The 25,358-nt window shown below is 42.3% G+C and overlaps 1 protein-coding gene across 3 annotated transcripts in view; it reads left to right on the top strand.

The window, feature by feature from the left end:
• The window catches only part of LOC124794867 (mucosa-associated lymphoid tissue lymphoma translocation protein 1-like), a 130,199-nt gene that overhangs the window by 66,626 nt on the left and 38,215 nt on the right, over positions 1–25,358 (top strand). For all 3 annotated transcript variants that reach the window (XR_007016620.1, XM_047258544.1, XM_047258545.1), the window contains exons 7-8: positions 1,725–1,973; positions 15,585–15,774. Coding sequence is in view for 2 of the 3 variants with exons in the window: in XM_047258544.1 (XP_047114500.1) it covers positions 1,725–1,973; positions 15,585–15,774 (439 nt within the window). In the remaining variant the exon portion in view is untranslated. The remainder of the gene's footprint in view (positions 1–1,724; positions 1,974–15,584; positions 15,775–25,358) is intronic.

Genomic DNA, 25,358 nt, shown 5'->3' with positions numbered 1-25,358 from the left:
GGCACGCCCTTCGCAACCGTGCCAGCGACAAGCCTCCCCACCAGCCTGGCTGTGACCACTATTACCTACACCCTGTGTTAGGTGTCAACAGTGAGTAAACGATGACCAGCAATGGCAGCTGGTAAAGGTAGAAGCATTTCTTCCTGTGGACCTCTTTTGGCTCCCACTGCCACTACCGTTGGATCCCTTACCATACCAGCAATGGAGGTTGGGCATTTTCAGAATGAGTTACCTGTGGAGGCCCAACCATTCATCCAATCCCCACCACGGGCAGCCTCCAAGGCCCAAGGTGCGATCCTGAATCTATTGATCAGCCAGGATTCCCATAGACAGCACTGTCATCCAGCCCAGCTGATAACATACAGCAACTACCACAGGAGCCTTTGGCAAGGATCCCTGTATTTCTGTCTCCCCCGTCCATGGCGAAGTCAGCACAGGATGGACCATTTAAGATCCTACATGCCAGTTAAAGGGCATAAGAGTTTATACTGACAGTGATTCCAATTCCCTACCCAGCCTGAGTACTGATCAGCAGAACATGTCAGAGATACTCAGGCCACAGCTTGATTCCTTATGAAGGCTGACACAGTCACAACAGGTCGCATGTTGCTGTCTACTGACTCAAGTAAGCTAACCGGTCTCTTATTAGTCTTGGTTATGTACCATTGAACAGTAGAATTTTGAGTTTGCATTTACTACATTTGTAATTTTGATTGCTCTTTGTGCTGTTATACATGCTTAAAATTACTTTCAAGTTGCGATATAGTTGCAGTAATGTCCTCCAGTGATCCAGAAATTATGTACTTTATTTTATTATGAAATGAATCATGGGCCACAAATGTTTATCAATTAGGTTATTAAGTTTGGTTGGTGATGACCACCTTCAGAAGATGGTCATCATTGGCCAAAATTAATAACCTAATTGACGAACATTTGTGATCACTGACTGTACTTATAATGAAATAAGTATGACAACTGTGTTACACTCTTGACCTACTTTTGGATAGTCATTCACTTTGTGCACTCTGCTGTTATCAAACTCAGGTTCCGTCGGTCTTTGTTACCACCAGTGACAACAATCATAAACTGTGTTCTACGTAAGCAGAAAAGGATAGAAAAGTTTTAGAATTTAATTTTTAAATTCTGATGAATGAGTCTTTAACTGGTTGCTGGCAAGTATCAGGCAGGAAACTGTAACCCCAAAATATTCACAACGTAAGTAAAAGAGCGCCTTATTGGTCACCAATAAAATTTATCAGAATATTTAGATTGTGGGATGTAGAATTCAGTCAATGGTAATTGTTCATATTAAACAAGATACAAATCATGTTCTGTGTAAAGTTACATACACATTTAGTCTGAAGTATTTGATAAAGTGAGCAGAAAAGCAGCTGCTTTATATTTAAAATTCTCACAGAAATCAACGTGAGCAGCTTAGTAGGTCTCAGCACGAAATAAACAACTCACAAAGTTTGTATTGTTGTGCTTTTTAAAAGATAATTTCATTATCTCCTTCCATAACACGAGATCAGATTGTTTATTCTATATATAGAGTCAGAACTAAATAATAATAAATTTTGGTTGTATAAAATTATACATATTGTGCTGACAGAGTAATAGTTGGAGAGTATCTGAATATGGTACATGTGTAGGTGTTGCATGTTTCATTTTAATTTCATGTTTATTTTCTTCATCAATTACTTATTTGTTCTGTTTGTTGATAGAACCAGTTCCAGCGAAAGTTGCTCTACTTATTGGAAACAATTCATATGAGAGAGTCAATGCCTCACTGCCTACAGCTACAGAAAATTCAAGACTTACAGATCTGATAATGCCTTGTAATGATGTTGAGACTTTATCTTCAATACTTTCAAAAATGGGATTCAGAGTTCTGGCATTCCATAATCTTACAAAAACTGAGATGAGAAATGCTGTAAAACTTTTTTGCAACATGTTGCAAGAAGGGTCTTACGGTAAGTTAAGATCTATGTTATCATAATCGTGTCCCAGCTGTGCTTGTAAATAGCAATATCTTTAAAATATTTTTTATATATATATTCTGTACACCACTGGGTTGATAAAACATTTTAAATACATTAAATATTAAAGTCCAAAGATATTATAAATGCCTCTTTTAGCGAAGACTAAGATTGTGGGTGTACAGTTGTTGAGGTACTGGACTTGCATCTGAGAGAAAAGGATTCAAATCTTCACTCAGCCATCCAGATTTAAGTTTTCCTAGTTTCCCTAAATTAATTAAGATTTATGCCGAGATGGTTCTGTAACGTACTCACCCCAAGATGCTACATCGTCAAGGCATAGTAGCCTTCTGAAGAAGAGCACCTGACAGCACTCTGAGGAAGGGCTGCTGCCACCACATGTGAAAGAAATGTGCCCATGAGTGAGTGACCTCCACTGTGACTGCCACACATCCCCCACTGTATGCCAGGAGTGTAAAAATCCTTGACACTCAGGCAGCAGTGTCCCTGCTGTTGAGAAGTGTTGAAGGAGTGCAGACTCACATTGTCGAACTGGAGAAAAGGAGACGTTATCATATACAGCAGTGGAGATGACAATTGGGTGGATTCACAGGATACAGGATGTCAGTGTTTAATAGACAGCATATATTTTGCCAGGGCAAGGGAAGTCTTTTTAACAGGTGTAGCCTCCTGCTGAGAGAATTGTGGGAGCAATAGCAGTACAAACACATTGTTAAAATGGAGTGAAATGAGGTGTTTGAAGGTGGAAAGGGGAGGGGGAGAGGAGATGACAGATGAATTACAGGACATCTGTTCTTAACTGGCAACATGCAGTGTGCCCAGGCATTTCAACTACAATAAAGTCTGTTTGTGTTCTTCCTCTTATAGCATGAGAATAATGGATGGTACAAAATATTGAACAAGTATGGTGAACAATAATTTGATTGGCCAGAAGAAGAACACAAGCTAGCCAATCAGCCGTGCTGTCATGCCCACAAAGATAGATCTGGAAAATGCAAAGAGCATGCTGTGGAAGGACAATTGTTGCCGAAGCTGGAGAGGACTCTTGTTGTCGAGACACAAAGGGGACACTTCCTGGCAAGAGTCAAGAGAGGACACTTGGCTGCAGAGTGTCTTCTATTGCATTGTCAGTGCAGGAAATCCAGCTCTGGCCATTGCCGAGAGACATGCGTTCTGCTGCACCGACTACGCAGCAGCTGCTGGGAGATAATGAAATCCACCCCCAGAGAACAGTCAGCTTTGCCTACAATAGCCTGACCATCACCCAGTAATTGCAATACAGCTCTCTTGACAAAGTCTGTCTGCCAGTTTCATTTGTCTCATAGCAACCATGATCTAAAACCCTAGTATGGCTCCGTGTAATCATGTTATTGATAATGGGCAAATTTCACTCATAATAGTCATTTGTAAACTGTATTTGTAGAGTCCTGGCTAATAGCAAAAACGAATAAATGTTTGTGGCTAATTGCCATTCACGCAGTTGGTGGGTTGATACTCCTATTCCTGTTACATGGTTTGTAAATGCTGCACTGATTTGCAATTTAAGATATTGTGATTGCTTTTATTTAATATGCAAATGCTACACTCAAGTGCAGTTTAATATATGATAATACTCAAATGCAATAAATAAGTAAATAAATATAGAAATTGATCACTACATCAAGTGGTGCCCAGTGTAGGGTATGTTTTGTCATTAATTGCCCATTGCTGATTATTCTGTCTTTAAGTACCCGTACCTTGTGGCTTTGATACATTGTTTTTCTGAATTAATGACAATTTTGTTTAATATTAACACAAATTAATGGAATGGCTGGCAAGTAGTTAGCAGTGAACTTACAGACTGAATACATGAGCGTATGATGTATGTTGTTGTGGTGCTTCTCATTTGATGTATTTTTTGAGCTGTGGTTTCATGTGCCTGATAGTCTGTGTCACCTTGGCATAGATATCATCATTGTGTTGATCTTGTTGTTGTCTGGTGTGGGAAAAATGGGATAAGTATGTTGTGTGGCCCGACAGTGACAATATTGAGAGTAATGAATGAACTTGGGTGATGTTTGTGATGTCTGTAATAAATGAACATCAGTTGAGATGAAGCAGTGGTTATAATTCATTGTACTGTGAGAAGTTCAGAAGGAGATCTGACTAAGACTGAGACAAAGTAACCAAAATTAGAGAGGTAAATCACAAGGATGCAAGTCAATCCAGAACTCTGATAGGACATGAAATGTTAATGAAGTTGTATGCAATGTTAAAGTATGATGCAGATCATAGAGAGGCACAACTTATAGAGCACAAGAATAAGAAACTTTTAGAGATGCAAAAAGCTTCATCTAATGATTTCACACAGACCCAGGAAGAGTCTATTAAAAATTTGTGGAAGGGAAGTACTGTGACAGAAAATACAATAAACGATGTGTGCTGCAACTCCTCACATAAAATGACCAATCTGAAGGATGAGCAGCAATTAGAAATTGAGCAGATGGCACGGATGGCAGACTCAGGAGAACAAGTACTTTGCAACATCTGTGAAGTAATCACTGATAGTACTGGTCTCTAATCATGTTGATGTTACCAGCAGTTGTACAGCGAAGCAAAGTTATAGACAGAGGTAGCAGCAGCCCTGTTAGAGTATGCAACATTCCAGGCTTACCAAGTAATTGATAGTACTGAGATGCCTTATCTGGGATTATGTGGTATCACAGTGTTGCATGTTTCTACACAATTACAGAATGCATTAGTTGTCACAGTTTCGGAGAATTCATTCCTCACAAATTGTAGATAATTGAAAGGCACAGAGGAAGTGAGAAACATGAGATAATGGGAAATATGTAAAAGGTAAGAATGTATCCACCCCAGAAAGTACAGCATAAAATTTAATTTGGCACATGTCAGAGGACAAGAAATGTTTGATAAAAAAAGGAGTGGTGTGACACCAAGTGCAAAGAGAGATATAGAGGCCAACAATAAGGCAATGAACTGACTCCAATCCTGACCACTGGCTAACGAAATTGGTTAGCGATCAGATGGAAAGTGGAATTAGATACATTTTCGATGTCAGAGGGTTTGAGTTAAGTTTTTACTAACTGAAACTATTTAAAAGTGTGGCAAAATGGCTGGTAAATAGTAATAAGATGAAAATATGTGTATAAGATTTGAAATGGAGAATCAATTTAAGTAAGAAGATGGAAATAACTTTAAGAACAGCTGTTTATTCAGACAGGTTAGTAGCCAATACGTATGAATTGAATTATGTATTATGATTGGCAGTGTCAGTGCTTGCTAAGAAAAGGCAGTGACAGTTTAGAAAGATACCAAACCTACAGTCTAAATGTTCCTGGCAGATCAAACCTGTATGCCGGACCAAGACTTACTCGGGACCTTCACCTTTCGCGGGCAAGTGCTCTACCACCTGAGCTACACAAGCACAACTCACAACCCATCGTCACAGCTTTAATTCCGACAGTACCTTGTCTCCTACCTTCCACACTTCAGAGAAGCTCTCCTGCAGACCTTGCAGAACTAGCACTCCTGGAAGAAAAGATATTGCGGAGACATGGCTTAGCCCCAAGCTGGGAGATGTTTCCAGAATGAAATTTCCACTGTGGAATGGAGTGTGCGCTGGTCTGAAACTTCCTGGCAGATTAAAACTGTATGCCAGACTGAGACTCGAATTTGGGACCTTTGCCTTTCATGGGCAAGTGCTCTACCACCTGAGCTACCCAAGCACGACTCACTACCCGTCCTCCCAGCTTCTTCATATCAGGGCACCCTCTGGTGCAGAGTGGAAATTTCATTCCGTAAACATCCCCCATGCTGTGGAGAAGCCATGTCCTTTCTTCCAGGAGTGCTAGTTCTGCAAAGTCTGCAGGAGAGTTTCTGTGAAGTTTGGAAGCTGGAGACGAGGTACTGTCAGAATTAAAGCTGTGAGGACTGATTATGCGTCGAGATTGAGTAGCTCAGATGGTAGAGCACTTGCCTGTGAAAGTTCGAGTCTCTGCCCGTCACATAGTTTTAATTTGCCAGGAAGTTTCATATCAGCACACACTCCGCTACATGGTGGAAATTTCATTCTGGAATTCTATAGTCTGTTTTCAAATGTGGTAAAGCTGCAATATGGTGGTAGCATTAGATTACATGCGATAAAAGTCAGGAATGAGAAACGAAAATACAGATGAGATTTCACAGTAATAACCCATCCAGACCAAGGGAGCGGCATGTTGTTATGAGTTGTTATTTTGTTGTTGAAGTATTTAGATGTGATGGAGTAAGAAATGAATGAGGAACATAACTTTGTAAGAGAAGTATTGTTGTCAGTCTGTAATGAAGGTCATGATGCATGGAAGTGAGTTGTTGAGGTGAATGATGGTTCACGAAAAAGAGGTTTGAGTTTGTTGATGAAAGTTAATTAGATGCTAGCAAGTATTGGAATCGTGCACCAGAGAAGAATTGAAGGGCAGACGATAGTGCTAACCCTCAGTTTAGTGAGGATTAATCCGATCACACTGTCTTCGAATGCACCACATGCTGGTAGCAACTTTTTCCATATGTTTTGCTAGAAAGAGTTGTCTGCTATATAATTTATTTTGTCTTATTGTATTTATTTTTTGTCTTTGAATTTAAACAAACAAATAACATGTCACAAGCTCATGTAGATTAGCGCTTCAGTTCAGTAGTGAGAATGCACTGGGGAAACTGAGCATTGAAAGACGTGTAAAGGAAAAATTCAGAGGAGGGAGCTGTGTAAATCCATGCTAGCAATGGAAGAGAGCTGAATCTGAAAGAATCCACCATTCCTGAAAAATGTTTAAAAGGAAAACACTTCCTAGTTTCTGCAAAATTACACTTATTTGGTCATGAACTGGCTTTCGGCTTCTTAGGTCACGTCCAGGTGACAACTGAATGTTGCAAACCCAGATAAACATAATGTGAGACTTACAGAGATTTTATTTGTACAGAAGATACAAAAATGGAATACATTACATAGGAAAACTTCACATTTTTTGGTCACATAGAAATACTTACATTTACCAAAAAAAGGGGTGGAGAGCAAAGCTTTTTTATAGAGATGCATTAAACAGTTGTTGAAAAATAAGATGGATTTATAATTTGAATGTAGTGTGTGTAACAAAAACTTAATTTACCAAGGGGGGGGAAAAGAGACTAAGTCCGATCATGAAATACTAAGCTATCATTTTGTGCCATGTCTGTTGATTTCCATTAGGATCATCTATTTCCTTTTATTAACAGGATCTAAAAGTTCACATTTTACATAATATGAATGGTTAAATGTTAAAAGATGGTCATCAAAGGTTGAATCTTTCTTTCTTAATCTCCAGCTTCTATCATGTTGAGATAACCTAACTGCTCAGCTTGACTGACCAGTATATAATTTTTCACATTGCTTTCATGTGATTTCACACATACAACTCTGTGCCAAGGATTGCAATTTGTCTTTACTATTGAATAAAAATTTTGATATGCTATTGATATTATAAAATGCTGGTCTGTAGTTGCAAGTCTTCAGTTTTTTTGCAAGATTATCTGAAATGTTGCCACTATATGAGATTTTGTACCAGACTTCATAACTACTGATTGAGCACTGTTGACCAGCATAGAGAAGTGGTGTAATTTTATGCATTTTCATTTTTTGTTGTATGTTAGCAATCAGAGCAGAACTATAGCCATTGCTGGAAGCCATGCTGTTATAACCTTTAATCACCAATAATTGCGTGGATATTCAAACACACTCACTTAGAAACAACAGCTGGTTACATGATAACAATTCACTATCTCTCATTCGACTGCCGTGCCGTGACACGCGGCCGGCGCCATTCGTAGCTAGGTGGCGCTCCCGCGCTCAGCCGAGTTGCGGAGCGCCTCTATCGCCGTTTGCGCGTACTGTCGTGTCGGCACTGTTAAATATCGTGGCACTGTCACAACACTTTTCCCCCCTTGAAAGAAAAAAAAAACTCACTTCCTTGGAGACGTGGACAGTGCGGAGACATCCATGGCCTCCTGTGAGGCCCCGAGAAGATCCCGCGGAGAGACACGAGAGTATGGTCGAAAATGTCCAGGACGGAAGCTCGTGCGTTGAACGTGCCTCCTGGACAAGATGATGGGTGAAAACTCCGGAGCAGCATCCATAGGTGTTGTGGACCTGGGGGTGTGCTCCAGCGAGATGGGTCCCGGAGAAGGTGGCGTCGCGACTGGGGCCGGTTCTGGCGTACTCGGAAGCAGTAGTGATGTCGGCTGCATCAACACGTACGGTAGATTGGCAGCAGCGTCAGGACTGGCTTCTCGGGCTGGTGGAAGCGAAGGAGGGGGCGGTGGCACCGGCGTGGCCACCACGTAATGGCGAACAACCATGCCGTCGTCCGTACGTATTTCACAAAGCCGGCAGCCGCGAAGAGCCTTGACCACCCCTGGAATCCATTTAGGGCGAGATCCATACCCTCGTGCCCACACGTCGGCGCCCACCGAGTATTTTCCCGCACTAGGGGACACAGCACAAGGCCTGACAGGGTGAAGCAGGTGCAGTAGAGTGCGCGGTTGGCGGCCATGCAAGAGTTCAGCAGGGCTGCTGCGATCACCCAGAGGCGTGAAGCGATAAGAACTCAGAAATTGCAGCAGAGCGTCGTCTGTGGAAAAATCACTAAAGAATTTTTTCATCTGGCTTTTGAAAGTGCGGACAAGGCGCTCGACCTCCCCATTCGACTGCGGATGGAAGGGTGGTGCTGTAACATGATGAATCCCTTGTCCAGTACAAAAATCACGGAAGGCCTGCGAAGAGAACTGAGGGCCATTGTCCGTGACGATCGTGGATGGAAGACCTTCTAGCGCAAAGATTTTGGACAAAGCCAGCGTCGTCGCCGCAGTGGTGGGTGACGGACTTCGAACAACAAACGGAAACTTTGAGAAGGCGTCAATCAACAGTAGCCAATAAGTACCGAGGAAGGGGCCGGCAAAGTCAGCGTGCCCCCGTTCCCATGGCTGCGCCGGATCAGGCCACGGAGAGGGCATTGTACGAAGTGCAGCCAGTTGTTGAGCACACTGACCACACGCAGCAACCATGTGGGCGATGTCCGAATCAATACTGGGTCAATAAACGTGCCTGCGGGCCAGGGACTTAGTCCGAGAAATTCCCCAATGGCCTTCATGCAACAGTTTGAGAACATCTTTGCGAAGAGAGGCTGGCACCACGACCCGTGGAGATGCGTCATCCGTGGCCAGAAGAACAACACCATCACGAACAGACAGACAAAGGCGCAAGGCATGGTAGTTGCAAAGGGGATCCAATGCCCGACCCTTGGTCCTGTCCGGCCAACCCCGTTGAACAAAACCGATCACCTTATGCAGGACCGGGTCCCACGCAGTAGCCGACGCGACCTGCGAACCTGTAAGTGGAAAACCCTCGACCGCACGACATTCTTCCTCATCAGTGTGGAAGCAGAGTAGTTCATCACGATCGAAAACCAGGTCGGGGCCCATCGGCAATCGCAGCAATGCGTCAGCGTTGGCGTGCTGGGCCGTGGGGCGATAGTGAATCTCATAGTGAAAACGAGACAAGTATAAGGCCCAACATTGCAGGCGGTGAGCTGCCTTATCCGGAAGAGACGCCGATGGGCTGAACAGAGAGACCAGCGGCTTGTGGTCGGTGATGAGGTGAAACTTAGAACCATACAAAAAAACGCTGAACTTTTTTAGAGCATAAATGATAGCGAGCGCCTCCTTTTCGATTTGAGAGTAACGCCGTTGTGCATTGTTGAGGGTCTTGGAAGCATAGGCGATAGGTTGTTCCGACCCATCCTCATACCGATGGGCGAGAACAGCCCCTAGGCCTTACTGTGACGCGTCAGTCGCCAGAACCAAGTGCTGACCCGGACGGAATGTGGCAAGACAAGGCGCCGACTGCAAATGAGCCTCCAGGTGGACAAAAGCCTGCTCACACTCATCGGACCAACAGAAAGGGACGTTTTTGCGTAACAGCTGATGCAGAGGATGAGCTACCGCCGCCGTGGATGGAATGAATTTGTGATAATAAGCAATCTTGCCTAGAAACACCTGAAGTTCTTTGACCGTAGACGGCCGGGGTAGAGCGTTAATAGCCACAACGTGCTGACGTAGAGGACGTGTACCCTCACGGGACAAGTGGAAACCAAGATACACAATGGAGGGTTGGAAGAACTGTGACTTATCCAGATTGCACTTCAACCCAGCCGAATGCAAAACCCGAAACAGTGAACGCAAATTGCGAAGGTGCTCCTCAGTGGAGGCCCCCGTGACAACAATGTCATCCAGATAGTTGATGCAGCCGGGAACAGAAGCCGTGAGCTGTTCCAAAAACCGCTGAAAAATGGCCGGCGCGCTAGCGACGCCAAATGGTAACCGCTGGTACTGATACAACCCACAAGGAGCTTGGCAAATAACTCCTCAGGACGGGGAAGAGGATAAGTGTCAATGAGACTCTGAGTGTTGATGGTAGCTTTAAAATCACCACACAATCGCAGACTCCCGTTTAGTTTAGAAACCACCATGATTGGCGATGCTCATTCGCTGGAGGTAACAGGAAGGAGAATCCCTGAAGCTGTTAACCTGTCTATCTCAGCCTTGACAGGTGCACGCAACGCCACTGGAATAGGGCGTGCCCGGAAAAACTTAGGGCGAGCTGTAGGTTTAAGAGTAATGTGGGCTTCAAAATCCTTGGCACGACCCAGACCAGCAGAGAACACGGACGAAAATTCAGAACACAATCCATCCAGCTGTTGATACGGAATATCCTCAGATATGAGGTGCACATCATCATCAATGGAGAACCCGAACAACTGGAAAGCATCATAACCGAACAGGTTTTCAGTGCCCGCATGATCCACCACATAAAACGTGAGGCGCCTAACAACAGACTTATAGGCAGTGGAAGCATCAAACTGGCCAATGATAGGAATTTTCTGTTTATTATAAGTTCTCAGATTTCGTGTAACTGGAGACAAGGGAGGGGAGCCCAACTCCAAATACGTGCAAGAATTAATGAGAGTTACTGCAGAGCCAGTGTCCACTTGCATGCGAATGTCTTTATCCAGAACACGAACAGTAACAAACAACTTATTTGTTTGAGACAGCACACAGTTAACATCCATGTCCGATGCCTCGCCCTCGTCGACAGGAACTTTAGGGGACTGACACACAGAAGCAATGTGGCCTTTTTTACTACATGAATTACACGTGGCCCAACATTTTGGACACGTGGCCCTGTCATGCTGTACGAAACAACGTGGACAAGAAGGAAGTGCGGAACGAACCTGCTTCTGTGGTTGCTGTTTTCGCTGCGAGCGTTGCGGCCCAACGTGACGTTGTTTACGTGAGTGAACCACCGCCACATCTTCGTTCTCCTGTGAAACAGGCAAATTGTCCGTGTCGAAAGTTGACTGTACAGCGCCTACATCACACCACGCGTGAGACACTTCAAAGGATTGAGCGATGCTTAGAACTTCCGACAACGACGGGTTTGGCAGTTGTAGGGCACGTTGCCGAACTTCTTTATCAGGAGCAAGCCGTAGAATGGCATCTCTAACCATTGAAACAGCATAAGACTCATGATGAGTGTCCGTGACAAACTGACATTTCCTACTCAGACCGTGTAGTTCCACAGCCCAAGCCTGGTAAGATTGATGGGGCTGTTTACGACACCGGTAGAACGCCACACAGGCGGCAACGACGTGGGTGTTTTTGCGGTAATTGTTAGACAATAAGTCACACATTTCTTGGAAGGACAGGGAGGCAGGTTCCCGCAGAGGGGCTAACTGAGATAGTAGCTGATAGATCCGTGGGGAAATCCAAGATAGAAATAACGACTTACACATAGGAGCGTCGACAACGCCGAAAGCCAAGAAGTGTTGCTGCAAACGCTTCTCATAATCCTCCCAGTCTTCAGCGGCCTTGTCGTAAGGAGGGAATGGAGGCGGAGAAGAGGAAGACAGACGATGAGTAAGCGACGTAGACAACGCCTGAATAGCAGCCGTCAGCTGTGTTTGTTGTTCAATGAGCGCTTGCATAAGCTGTTCCATGTCTGCCCCGTCATGAACACACAAATCCACAACGCAGTGAAAATATCCAACCTCGTCACCAAAAAGTGTTATAACCTTTAATCACCAATAATTGCGTGGATATTCAAACACACTCACTTAGAAACAATAGCTGGTTACATGATAACAACTCAGTATCTCTCATTCGACTGCCGTGCCGTGACATGCGGCCGGCGCCTTTCGTAGCTAGGTGGCGCTCCCGCGCTCAGCCGAGTTGCGGAGCGCCTCCATCGCCGTTTGCGCGTACTGTCGTGGCAGCACTGTTAAATGTCGTGGCACTGTCACAACACATGCATATGATGATCTGGAGTTCTGTTTGAAGGGCTGATTCAGATAATAGAACAGATATGATGTGATGCACAATTGAATGGAAAGCTGCATCTCTGTGACATTGTGGATGATGTGTTGTGTTTGTGACCAGTACCACTAGATAATTAGATACATTATTACAACATTTAAATTCAGAACATAAGAAAATTTACAATGGAGCTGTGAGGCTCTTCTATAAATTTCATGGACCTTAATATAGATTTTAGCACAAGAAGCCACTTGTTTAGCATTTACAGAAAAAAAACTTAGCTACAAATGTAGTAACCCCTGCAAGCTCCCAGCATCCACAAAGCCACAAAAATGTGACTTTCCATCACTTCATATCTGTTCCATTATCTGGATCAGCCTTTCAAACAGAACTACTGCCCATCAAACATATTGCTGCCACCAATGACTGTAGCTCTACCCTGATTGAAAATATTATGTGAAAAAGAAAATGACTAAAAGTACGCTGACCAAGAGCAATCAGTCAGTAGTTACAAAACCTGGTGCAAAATCATGTTTATTGGCAATGTTTCAGACAATCTAGCAAAAAATTTAAAGTCTTGCAACTACAGATCCACATTTTATAATAGCAACAATATATCAAAATTTTTATTCAGTAGCAAAGACAGAGTGCAACCTTTTGCACAGAGTGGTGTGTATAAAATCACATGGAAGCAGTGTGAAAAAGTATGTATTGGTCAGTGAGGCAGAGCTATTGTAATTAGGTTATCTGAACATGACAGAAAATGGAGATTAGGGAAGAAACATTCAACCTTTTCTGATCATCTTTTAGAAGGAAGCCATTAATAGGATGTAAAATGTGAACTTTTACATTCTGTTAATTGAAGCAGACAGATGACCCTAATGGAAATCAACAAACACATGATACAAAATTGAATTATCAGACTCAGTTCCCTTTTTTCCCTTTGTTAAATTAATTAGATTTAAACTGTAAGTTCATCTTATTTCGCATTAGTTGTTAAATTATCTTCCATCCTTTCCCTTTTATTTAATGTAATTGTTTCTATGTGACAAAAAAGTAACATTTTCCTTTGTAAACACTGTCCTTTTGTATCTTCTGTACAAATAATACCTTTGTAAGTCATACACTTCATCTGTGTTTGCGACATTCAGCTCAAAGCTGGTTTGTGATCAAATAAATATAATTTTGCAGAGTATTAAGAAGTGTTTTCCTGTTTAATATTTTTATCATGTTGTGCAAGTCACCGACAGAAAATTCAGTTAACATTCCTGAAAAGTTGTGGAAACCTCACAGAGTGAACTGAAGAGGCTCCTGAGCAGATTCTTGGAAAAGCCAGGAGATACGTGGAGAGCAAGGTTCGGTCTAATTTAAATGTACAGATACACAGAGAATGATGATGATAATAAAAGCCACAAACTACCTGAGGCATAGAAAAATTTCAGAGGCATGTTTGCTTAAAAGCTTTGTATCTGTGATCAGAGGGTGCAAGAGAGTTGGAATCTTCAGTGCAAGAAAATGAGGGAGCATTTCATAGTGTAAGGATATATTTATGAAAAGGAAGTTAATTCAATGGAGAAATTAGGCAGTGTTGAAGCTAATGATATGTTGGAAGTTAATGGCATGAATGTCGTGTGTTTGCAGTATGAAAGTGATAGACAAATAAGGTTTGCAAGTCAAAACTGCAGTGTAATAAGAGAGCAAAGAACATCTACAGATTATGTGGAAAGTGCAAGTCTTTGTATCAGGCAGTAAACCTTGATTAGATTAGGTTTTCGTTCCATAGATCCGTACTGAGGAGATCCTCATGGATGTGGAACATGTCACTTTTTTTTTTTAAGCTGAAATAATAATACTAATAGTATGAGCATATACATACAATACATCATTTGTTTCTATTAAAAAATTCGTCAATGGAGTAGGAGGAGTTGGCCACTAGTAAGTCTTTCAGACCCCTTTTAAACTGATCTTTATTTGTAACTATACATTTTTTTTATGTTTGCTGGCAAATTATTGAAGATGAATGTTCCTGAGTAATGGACCCCTTTTTGAACTAAAGTAAGTGCTTTTAAGTCCTTGTGCAGATCATTTTTGTTCCTGGTATTGTATGTATGAACTGAGCTGTTTGTTGGAAAAAGAGATATATTATTTAGGACAAATTTCATTAAGGAGTAAATATACTGAGAGGCAGTAGTTAGTATACCCAGTTCTTTGAAGAGGTTTCTACAGGACGTCCATGAATTTATTCTGCAAATAATACGTATTACATGCTTTTGGACTCTGAAAACTTTTGTTTGACTTGAAGAGTTACCCCAAAATATTATATCATATGACATTATGGAATGAAAGTAGGCAAAGTATGCAGGCTTTTTCATTTTTATGTCGCCTATGTCTGCTAACACTCAAATTGCAAATTCAGATTTGTTAAGGCATTTCTGCAGTTCTGTGGTGTGCGCTCCTCCCAACTGAATTTATTATCAAGTTGTAATCCCAGGAATTTGAGACTGTCAACCTCTTCTATATGCTCTTGTTCATACTTTATGCATATGCTAGGTGGAAACCTCTTACAGGTTCTGAATTACATATAGTGAGTCTTTTCGAAGTTTAATGTCAGTGAGTTCATTTTAAACCATTTATTAATATCCATGAAAATATCATTAGCAGATCTTTCTAGAACTACACTCAACATACTATTTATTGCAATACTTGTGTCATCTGCAAACAAAACGAACTCTGCTTCTGGCAATGTAACTGATGAGAGATCATTAATGTACACAAGCAGAAAGTGAGAGAACAGTGCTAAAGACTCAAGTGCAATTTTAAATACTGTAATGTTCAAATGTGAAAAAAAAGAAGTTCATCCATTAAATTTTCTTTGAAAGCAACATGGTAAACTAGCTATCCACTTTTTGTCCTGGTCAAGTTTGTGCTTTGCATTTAACGATGTGGCCATCAATGGTATATTAAACTCTAATCTTGATTCAGGATTATAATTCCATCTGCAACAGCTACAGAAGAAAATTGTTTTCTTCCAACAACTCAATATTTACTTACCTTTTTGCATACCCCTGTTGGCATCCTATGATTTGTACTTACGGTAAAACCTCATGCTTTCACTGTCTTTAGATTCTTCCCTAAGAACTAAATTATTGCAGTTGTTCTCAAACTTCATTTTTTAACAAGTTTCTTTATTGTTTATTGTAACAGGAATCTTTTATTTTGCTGGCCATGGATTTGAATTGGATGATAAGTTCATGCTGCCTGTGAACGCACCTGAAAGTGGTGAATACCTTCGTTGTGACTGCATGTCTGAGAGAGAGTTGCTTAGTCATGCATTGGAGAGAAAGCCAAAGCTGCTTTTTGAAATCTTGGATATGTGTCTGATAGTGCCAGAAAGGTAAGATTTAGTATCTGCCATTTACAAATGCCTACCATATACGAGGGGCATTCAGTAAGTAATGCAGCATTTTTGTTTTCTAAAAGTGGGTTTGTTTTATTCAGGATTCCAATACACCATATTATGTGCCACTCTTTTGGCTACAAAATCCTATTTTTCAACATAATCTGCATTCAATGCGATGACCTTACACCACCCTACTGGAAGGACATGTATGCCCACATGGTACCATTCTGCTCGTCGACGTCGGAGCCTATGTCTAGCTCCCTCAATGACCTCCCTGTCACCCATTTATTGCTTTCCATGGAGTGCTTTCTTCATTGGGCCAAACAGATGGAAGTCAGAAGATATGAGATCCAGGCTGTAGTGTGGATGAGCAAGAGTAGTCCAGTGAAGTTTTGTGAGTTCCTCTTTGGTGTGCTGACTTGTGTCAAATCCTGCATTGTCATGGAGAAGGAGAAGTTCATTTGCATTTTTGTGGCAATGAACACATTGAAGTCATTTCTTCAATTTCCTAAGGGTAGCACAGTAAACTTCAGAATTGATCATTGCGCCATAAGGGAGAAAATCAAACAGAATAACCCCTTCAGACTCCCAGAAGATCATCACCATTGCTTTACCAGCTGAGGATGCAGGTTTGAACTTTTTCTTTGGAGGAGAGGTGGTGTGGCGCCACTCCATGTATTGCCATTTTGTTTCCAGTTGAAAGTGATGAACCCATGTTTCATTGCTTTTGACAGTGATCAACAATAAATTGTCAGTTCCACACATGTGGTCCTTCATTGCTCTTTATGGTCTTTGCTAGGCGGCAAGGAAACCAGTGGTCATAACCATTTGAGTACCCCAACTGAGGTACAAGTTTGACAGTACAGAGATATACAGTTGAGCAGTGAGGTATTTGATGGTAACCATCTGTTACCTTGAATGAGAATGTCCGCATCTTCCAAAAGGGCCAGAGTCACAACTGTGTGGGGCCAGCAGGCCCATGGGAGATCGGACGGGTTTACGCGACCTTGTCGCGATGATGACAGATGCCTTGCCCAATGACTTAACTTGCTTTTCTTCACTGCCAGGTCTCCATAAACATTTTGCAAACATCTATGAATATCTGTGCTGCTCTGGTTTTCTGCCAAAAGAAACTCAATGACAGTTCTCTGCATGGAATGCACCACTGGTACAGATGCCGTTTTGAACGCTTTGTATAGCGCCACTGCCTATCAGAACTTCATGAAACAATAAGTGTTCTGTCCTCTTCTAGAGGAGTGAGACTCGCTGAAGTGAGACAAGCACTTTGCAATAAACAGCTGTTTATTACAAGAACTAAGCTAAATACACCCTCCCAGGGGACACCACCTTATTGTAGGCACCTTCAGTGCTGGGCAGGAGTGTTTGTGTGCTCTGATGAGGTCGAGAGTTGTACCGGCGATAGTGTAGCTACTGGCAGGGTCACCAAAGCCGGAGTGGCCTTGACTGAGGAGCCAGATGAAGTATGCCCCACACCATAGGGTGGGGGTGGCGGGGGGGGGGGGGGGGAGGAGCTATAGGCTAGGTTGTCAACCCCTCTATGGGAGCTAACCCAAAAATGAAAGCCTGGTCCTCCAGGTTGGGGGTTGAGCACCAGGTTGATACCCCTGCCTTGTAAAATATCTATTATTGCTAATAATTCAGCAAGGAGTGTCGGACTGCCCCTATGTAGTCAAAATTCTCTAGGAAACAGGAATATGGATTTATAGGTGCTTAAATTTGGAACATGGAACATGTGTATGCTGTTGCAAACAGAGATGATATATAGTGTTGCAGAAGAGGTGCTCAGGTATGGAATGGGAGTTGTTGCACTGCAGGAAATAAGGTGGAAGGGAAGAGGAGAGATTTATAAGCAGAAATTCTCCATGTGCTATTCAGGGAAAGACCAAAGACAATGGGAGTATGGAGTTGGGCTTATAGTCTCCAAGGATATGCATGGATCAGTTACTGCTTTCACCCTATATAATGAAAGAATGTGTACTTTGCGTATGAAAGGCAAATTTCGCAATGTGGCCTTTGTGAATGTATATGCACCAATGGAAGAATCAGATGAAAATACTGTGGACATCTTCTATGATCAACTACAGGAGATGTGTGAAAGAATACCCAGGTATGATTCCAAGTAGTTCTTGGCAACTATAGTGCAAAACTGGGAAAGGAAATGGCGTTCAGAAGCGTGTTTGGTAAGGAGAGTCTGCACGATGAAACTAATAATAATGGTTGAAGGCAGTACCTGTTTTCCAAGGAAAAATATCTACAAAGTGACATGGAAAATACCAGGAACAAATAAAGCAAACCAAACAGACCATATATTGATATCAAAGAGGTGGGCATCCGTTATGGAAAATGTGCGCACTTTCCAAGGAGCTAATTCTGATTCTGACAGTTACCTAGTAGGAGCCAAAATGAGACAGAAACTTGCCATGGCTGCCAGGGGAAGTAGTACCAGAGTAAATAAATGGAATATAGAACAACTGAAATATAGGTCTGCTGTCTAGGAGTACCAGAACAGATTGAGATGGAGTTACAAATAAAAGATGGTGGAGATGATATAGACAAAGAATGGAACTCTATTAAAGATACCATTAGGACAACAGCACATGAAATACTGGGGAAGCAAGGAGACTTAGGAATGAAGACTGGTATGATGATGAATGTAGACAGGCAGTGGAACAGAAAAAGGAAGCAAGGCTGAAATGCTTGCAGCGGAATACTAGATCAAATCAGGCATTATATAATGAAAAGAGAATAGAGGCAGCAACGGTATGCAGGAGGGGGGAAAAAGGGAAACCATGAAGAGAAGGATAGAGGAGATGGAAGAGCCCTGCCAAATGAATGAAAGCAGAAAATTCTACAAGAAAATTAAAGAAGGAACCCAAGAATATAGACCAAAAATAACAGCTTGTAGGCACAAAGAGAGAAATCTGCTAACAGATAAACAAGATGTTCTGTATAGATGGAGAGAATATTTCAAGGGAATTTTGGAAGGCAATCCTACGAGGAATGAGCAGCCACTCTATTATACCGTAGATCCAGAATATAGGAACCAACATTAGAGGAAGTACAGAAGGTAGTGCATTGTTTAAAAAATTATAAAGCACCAGGAACTGATGAAATAACTGCAGAACTGCTAAAAAATGGGGGAACAATCTTCATAAGCAGAGGAGAGAATCCCAGAAGAATGAACATTAGGTGTAATCCAACCAGTACACAGAAAGGAGTCAAGACCTGCTGTTCAAATTACGGAGGAATTACCCTGCTGAATGTAAGCTGTAAGATCTTCTCTAGTATTATCTACAACAGGTTAGCACCAAATGCAGAAGAGATTCTGGGGGAGTATCAGTGTGGATTTCAGCCTAGTAGATCAACAACAGACCAGATATTTGTGTTAAGGCAAATACATGATAAGGTATAACATTGAGCTTCATAACCTGTACGTAGACTTCATGCAGGCCTTTGATAGTCTTGATAGAGCACAAATGCTAAATGATTTGCTGCTGCTTGGTATACCATCGAAGTGTGTCTCACTTATTCAAGCAACATTGACTGGTTCCAAGGCTGTCGTGTGAGTGAATGGAGAACTGAGCAATTGATTTAACATTAGCAAAGGAGTCAGACAAGGGAAGGTACTCTCTACAGTGCTTTTCAATCTGACTTTTGAAGGCATGCAGAAGGTTCAGATATCTGGTTACATAGACACAAAGTTGACTCAGATATGCACATATGCTGACGATGTAGCAATTATTAGTAGATGAAGGGTATCACTAGGGAGGACAATGTGTGAGCTGAAAGAAGCCATAGGGCATAGAGGCCTTTCTATAAATGAAACAAAGACTAAGTGCATAAATTTCACCAGAGAGGAAAATAATAACTTGGATAGACTATCAGCAGACGGTTTCAATTTTGAGCATGTGCTGAACTTTGACTATATGGGCTCTAATATTAACAGCACAAATTCCATGTCAACTGAAATAAAACTGCACATCCTAAGTGGTAATAGATGCTTCCACACTTTAAAGAAATTGTTGGTCTCTAGGTTATTAAATAGGCAGCTGAAGTTGCAACTAAATAAGGTCATGATCAGGCCACTTGTAACCTATGGACGCGAAACATGGATGCTAGCAAGTGTTGAGGAGCAACAGCTCAGGATATTTGAATGTAGGGTGCTGCGTAAGATCTATGGGGCAGTTCAGGATGATAATGGTTTCTGGACATGTAGGACGAATGCTGAGCTGGACCGCTTCATACAAGAAGCTGGCATCGTAAGAATTATAAAAAATACGAGGGTGAGTCAAATGAAAACCTTAAATATTATTTGTTGTGCTGAAGTGGTACAAAGCTGTATCACTTTTCAACATAATCTCCCCCACGCTCAATGCAAGTCCTCCAGCACTTACAAAGTGCATAAATTCCTTCAGAAAAAAATTCTTTTGGTAGTCCGTGCAACCACTCGTGCACCGCTTGGTGTACCTCTTCATCAGAACGTAACTTCTTTCCTCCCATTGCGTCTTTGAGTGGTCCAAACATATGGAAATCACTTGGGGGAAGGTCTGGTGAGTATGGTGGATGAGGAAGACACTCAAAATGCAGGTCTGTGATTGTTGCAACTGTTGTACGGGCAGTGTGGGCCCTTGCAATGTCATGTTGCAAAAGGACACCTGCTGACAACAATCCACGTAGCTTTGATTTGATTGCAGGCCGCGGATGATTTTTTAGGAGATCTGTGTATGATGCACTGGTGACAGTGGTCCCTCTAGGCATGTAATGCTCCAAAATGATGCCTTTTTCATCCCAAAAGAGAGTCAGCATAACCTTAACTGCTGATGGTTCCATTCGAAACTTCTTTGGTTTTGGTGAAGAGGAGTGGCGCCATTCCTTGCTCGCTCTCTTCATTTCCGGTTGGTGGAACCCAGGTTTCATCCCCAGTTATGATTCTTGCAAGAAAGCCATCACCTTCTCGTTCAAAGCACCAAAGAAGTTCTTCACAAGCATCAACATGTCGTTCTCTCATTTCAGGCGTCAGCTGCCGTGGCATCCATCTTGCAGACACTTTGTGAAACTGGAGCACATCATGCACAATGTAGTGGCCTGACCCATGACTAATCTGTAAACATGCTGCAATGTCATTCAGTGTCACTCTGCGGTTTTCCTTCACTATGGCTTCAACTGCTGCAATGTTCTGTGGAGTCACAACTTGTTGTGCCTGACCTGGACGAGGAGCATCTTCCACTGAAGTCACACCATTTGTGAACTTCCTACTCCATTTGTAGACTTGCTGCTGTGACAAACATGGCTCACCGTACTGAACCTTCATTCGTCAATGAATTTCAATAGGTTTCACACCTTCACTATGCAAAAACCGTATAACAGAACGCTGTTCTTCCCTGGTGCAAGTCGCAAGTGGGGCGGCCATCTTTACACTGATACTGCGATTGTATGTGTGTATCTACACTATGCTCCCACCTACAGGCCATTCTGCATGCTGTTTGTAGCACACTTACCAACTTACAGGATAACGACGCAAAATTTCGATTTGTTATTACAAATTTAAGGTTTTCATTTGACTCACCTTTGTAGAAGAATAGCCTGGCTTGAGCATGTCCTCAGGATGGATACTGGAAGAACTACTAAAAAGATTTTTGAATGGAGGCCAACCGGAAGAAGACAGAAAGGAAGGCCATGAAAACGGTGGGTAGATGACATGGAAGAAGATATAAAATCTCCCAGAGTCCGAGGATGGCGGAGAACCGTGCTGGAGAGAGCAGAATGGAGGAAACTTGTTGATGAGGCTAAAACCCACACATGGTTGTAATGCCGTGAGAAGAAGAAGAAGCTAAATAAAATCTCTGAAAATAATGTCTATGAAACTTGAGAACAGCAATGTACTGCGGAGCAGAGAATATTAATGACGATTCAGTCCCACAAGGCTGATAACTTGTAGGCATTGTCCTGATGAGCAGCAGGTGCTATGACAGTACAGTCCTATGAGACTGAGAGCTCATAGTCTGTCTACTTGCAATGACATGGTCCCACAAGGTAATGAGCACATAGGCAGTCATAAAAATACTGTGGAGCGGTGCCCTCAGAACAGCAGATGGAAGCATAGCGTCGAACGTGGCTCAGGATGAGGATGGCACAGCACCTTGGCGGGCAGTGACAGGCGGTGTCTGTAGGGGAGGGGGGGGGGGGGGACTTGAAGTGACTGTTGGTTGGGCTTGAGACATAACTGGCTCTCCATGGGCAGAGCGCCAATTAAGTACACGCCTGTGGAAGGATACTTGCATGGTATTACATAAGCATGTGACTGTGCAGACCTAAATTAGTTCCCCAACTGCAGCACTGTATGCTGTAACTTGCATGCCATGTAGTGGCAATACTGGCACCCCTGAACACGGCAGTGACTGCTGGTGGCTTGACTGTACACAATACCTTCTCTGCTCTGTTTACAAATAACCTCCTAGTTGAGGCAGGGGCCACACCTGGTCTGCAAAACATTCATGCAAATGTGGTGGCTGAAATATGCAGGGGGCAGCTCTACATACTCAACAGTAGGGACTGAAGCAGGAATATTCCATCCGTACTGCCCCCCCCCCCCCCCCCTCCCTCCAGCAGAAATTGGCCAAGGAAAAGGAGTGTGTTTCATTACTTATTGAATGTCCCTCGTACATTATTGTGTCTCAATGTCACCTACCACTTACCTGTGATGTCTATAGTACATAGCTTTTGATATGTGTCATGTGAAAAACACTAGCAAAAGGTACTAACTGCTGCTGTTGATAAAATAAGTGATTTATCCTGTTTGCTAAAAGGAAAGGTTCAAATGGCTCTGAGCACTATGGGACTTAACTTCTGAGAACATCAGTCCCCTAGAACTTAGAACTACTTAAACCTAACTAACCTAAGGACATCACACACATCCATGCCCGAGGCAGGATTCGAACCTGCAACCATAGCAGTCGCGCGGTTCCAGACTGTAGCACCTAGAACCGCTCGGCCACTCCGACCGGCAAAAGGAAAGAACATCTGTTCATAGGCAAACGGAGTTATATTTCTGAGACAGTGAAGTTTTTCTGAACTTTGTGTCTTCTTGTATAACGAAACTGTGTTAATGGCAATGTAGCAATTAACTTTTGTGGAAATTGTGAAACTCAGTGTAACATTAATGCCCGAGACTATCGTTGGCACATTGATTATGAAGATGTGTGAAGGCACAACAGCATGACACTGTGGGACAGATCACCATTCCCATAAACAGTAATGTTTAATGATGGACTTGTTGGTGAATAGTCTGGGAGAGCTTCTCACTGACTAAAAGTTGTTTTGTATAATCTCTTGAGTTATACAATGCTCTAATTCTTCCCAGAGTAGCCACAATTGTCATTTGAATGCCCATCAGCATATCAACAAGTTTATATCCAGACTCATATTTTTAAGGTGTTCCATAAGATTATACATTTGTTTTCTAAAACTGCTGAAGGAGCATATGGCATGTCTTTCAGTAATCCAGAAAGTATATACGTAAGAACAACATAATATGTTAAGTCAGTCTTCTTAATAACTTCAAAATATGTAATCCTTTCATTCAAAACGCATGTGTTTTCCTTTCTCCCCATTCTAATATTTAGCTGCAATTCATTATGAGCTTGTTCCTTATTCACATCTGAAACATTCAGCTGGAATTGCTTGCACAAAGTTTGTAGAATCATGTACTGCCTAATTAAAGATTACTAGTATGCTCATGCAAGTTTATATAAATGTTTGTGAAAACAGCAACAGCAAGAAGAATAAATATGGAATAATGAACCTAATGAACCGAGTGGGTACATTACATTGATTTTTAGAATTCTGTGTCATCTGAAACTCCTATGTATTTTAGTTAGAACCTCTAAATCTCGGCCTGGAATCAAAGAGGGGTTTGATGTATTTGTTGGAAATCACAGTCTGCATGCTTTGTATGTGAATTCACAAAGCACTGAGACTGGTTTCTGGAGTGCTGTGACAAACCAATTACCAACTAGCTATATCGTACGTATGTTTGGTGGATGATGTTAAACAAACATACTTGGAGGTAAAGTAGTGATACCTGTCATTCATAGAAGAAGACTTGCAAGTTTGTTGCTGTGCATTATCAGACATTATCCAGTTGAAATGTCTCATGTGGAGTTGTCTGAAGAAGATGCTCTAATTCACTGATGTAATGATTGCAGTTCAGATTGCCTTCAGTACAGAGGAGTTGAGGTCGCATATCATATCCAGCAGTGCACCAAATCGCCACACTTGACATTAGTATGCAGTGCCGCTACTGCAGCAGAGTCTGGCACATTGGCAATCATCTTATGTATTATTGTAAATATTAATAACAGAATGTAACAATGTGATTAACAACAAAATGAGTTAACAATAACAGCTCACCACATACCAGAAGTAGAGGATCAATATGATGCAACTCTCCACACTGCACTACTGTGCAAGCCTCATTGTCTGCAAATAACTACTGCCGCCCACATCCATTTGGACCTGGTTGCTGTACTTATCCCTTGAGCAGGTATGTCATGCTATTTTGGTGATGACAAAATCAAGAACCGAGCGAGGTGGCACGATGGCTAGCACACTGGACTCGCATTCAGAAAGACGATGGTTCAAATCCATGTCTGGCCATCTTGATTTAGCTTTTCTGTGATTTCCCTAAATTGCTTCTGGCAAATGTCAGGATGATTCCTTACCTAATCTGATGGGACCGATGACCTCGCTGTTCAGACCCTCCCCCAAATCAGCCAACCAATCAAAATCAAGTCACATTTACAGGGAACCTGGTAGTATGTGCCCACATATCAGTATGATGCTGTATTTTGTATAGTCATTGACAATGTAGTCTTGTACCATAGGAAGCAAGGAGAGGATGATGTTTGGTGGTGCCAGTATCCTCTTTCTATAACACAACTGCGCACATGTAATAGCAAAGGTTCTTTATTCATAAGAACAAGAAGCTACTTATCTTTAAGGAAGCTGTTGTGGTACAAGCTCTTCCTTAATAGTCCATGTTAGCCTTACTGCTGGTGAAGTACAAGTCCCACTATAAACGCAAGTAATGGGACTAGTAACTGTGACTGACTGTCTGCAACTGGGCTGACTGTCTGGCTGGGCTGCGACTGATGACTCCGATTTTGTGACTGACTGGACCCTCCAGTCCGTGGCAGCAATCTAAATACTGGCGGTCGAGAGGACGTTAGCGGCACGTTGTTTGTGAGTCTGTCTTTAGCCTCTCTCCTGAGAGGCGTGCTTGCTCCAGCGCCTGTTATCAATCTTCTTGCAACATCTTTGCCGACCTGTGTGCTGGTGACAGCTTACACCAGTGCACTATAGTCCTTCTGGGCTGAATGCATGCACTTATTCAGTTGGGAAGGGTTCATAAAGACATTATATCTTCTCCTGAGGCAGTCTGACCCACAACTGTTCTAACTGGTCTTGATAGCTTGCATACTGCCACTGGTATGGAGTTAACATCTGAACTAGTCCCACACATTCTGTTGGGGACACATCTGGGAGTCTTGTTGGACTTC

Source organism: Schistocerca piceifrons, chromosome 4 (assembly GCF_021461385.2).
Source record: "Schistocerca piceifrons isolate TAMUIC-IGC-003096 chromosome 4, iqSchPice1.1, whole genome shotgun sequence".
NCBI lineage: Eukaryota > Metazoa > Arthropoda > Insecta > Orthoptera > Acrididae > Schistocerca > Schistocerca piceifrons.
This window is presented reverse-complemented; position numbering and strand designations above follow the sequence as displayed.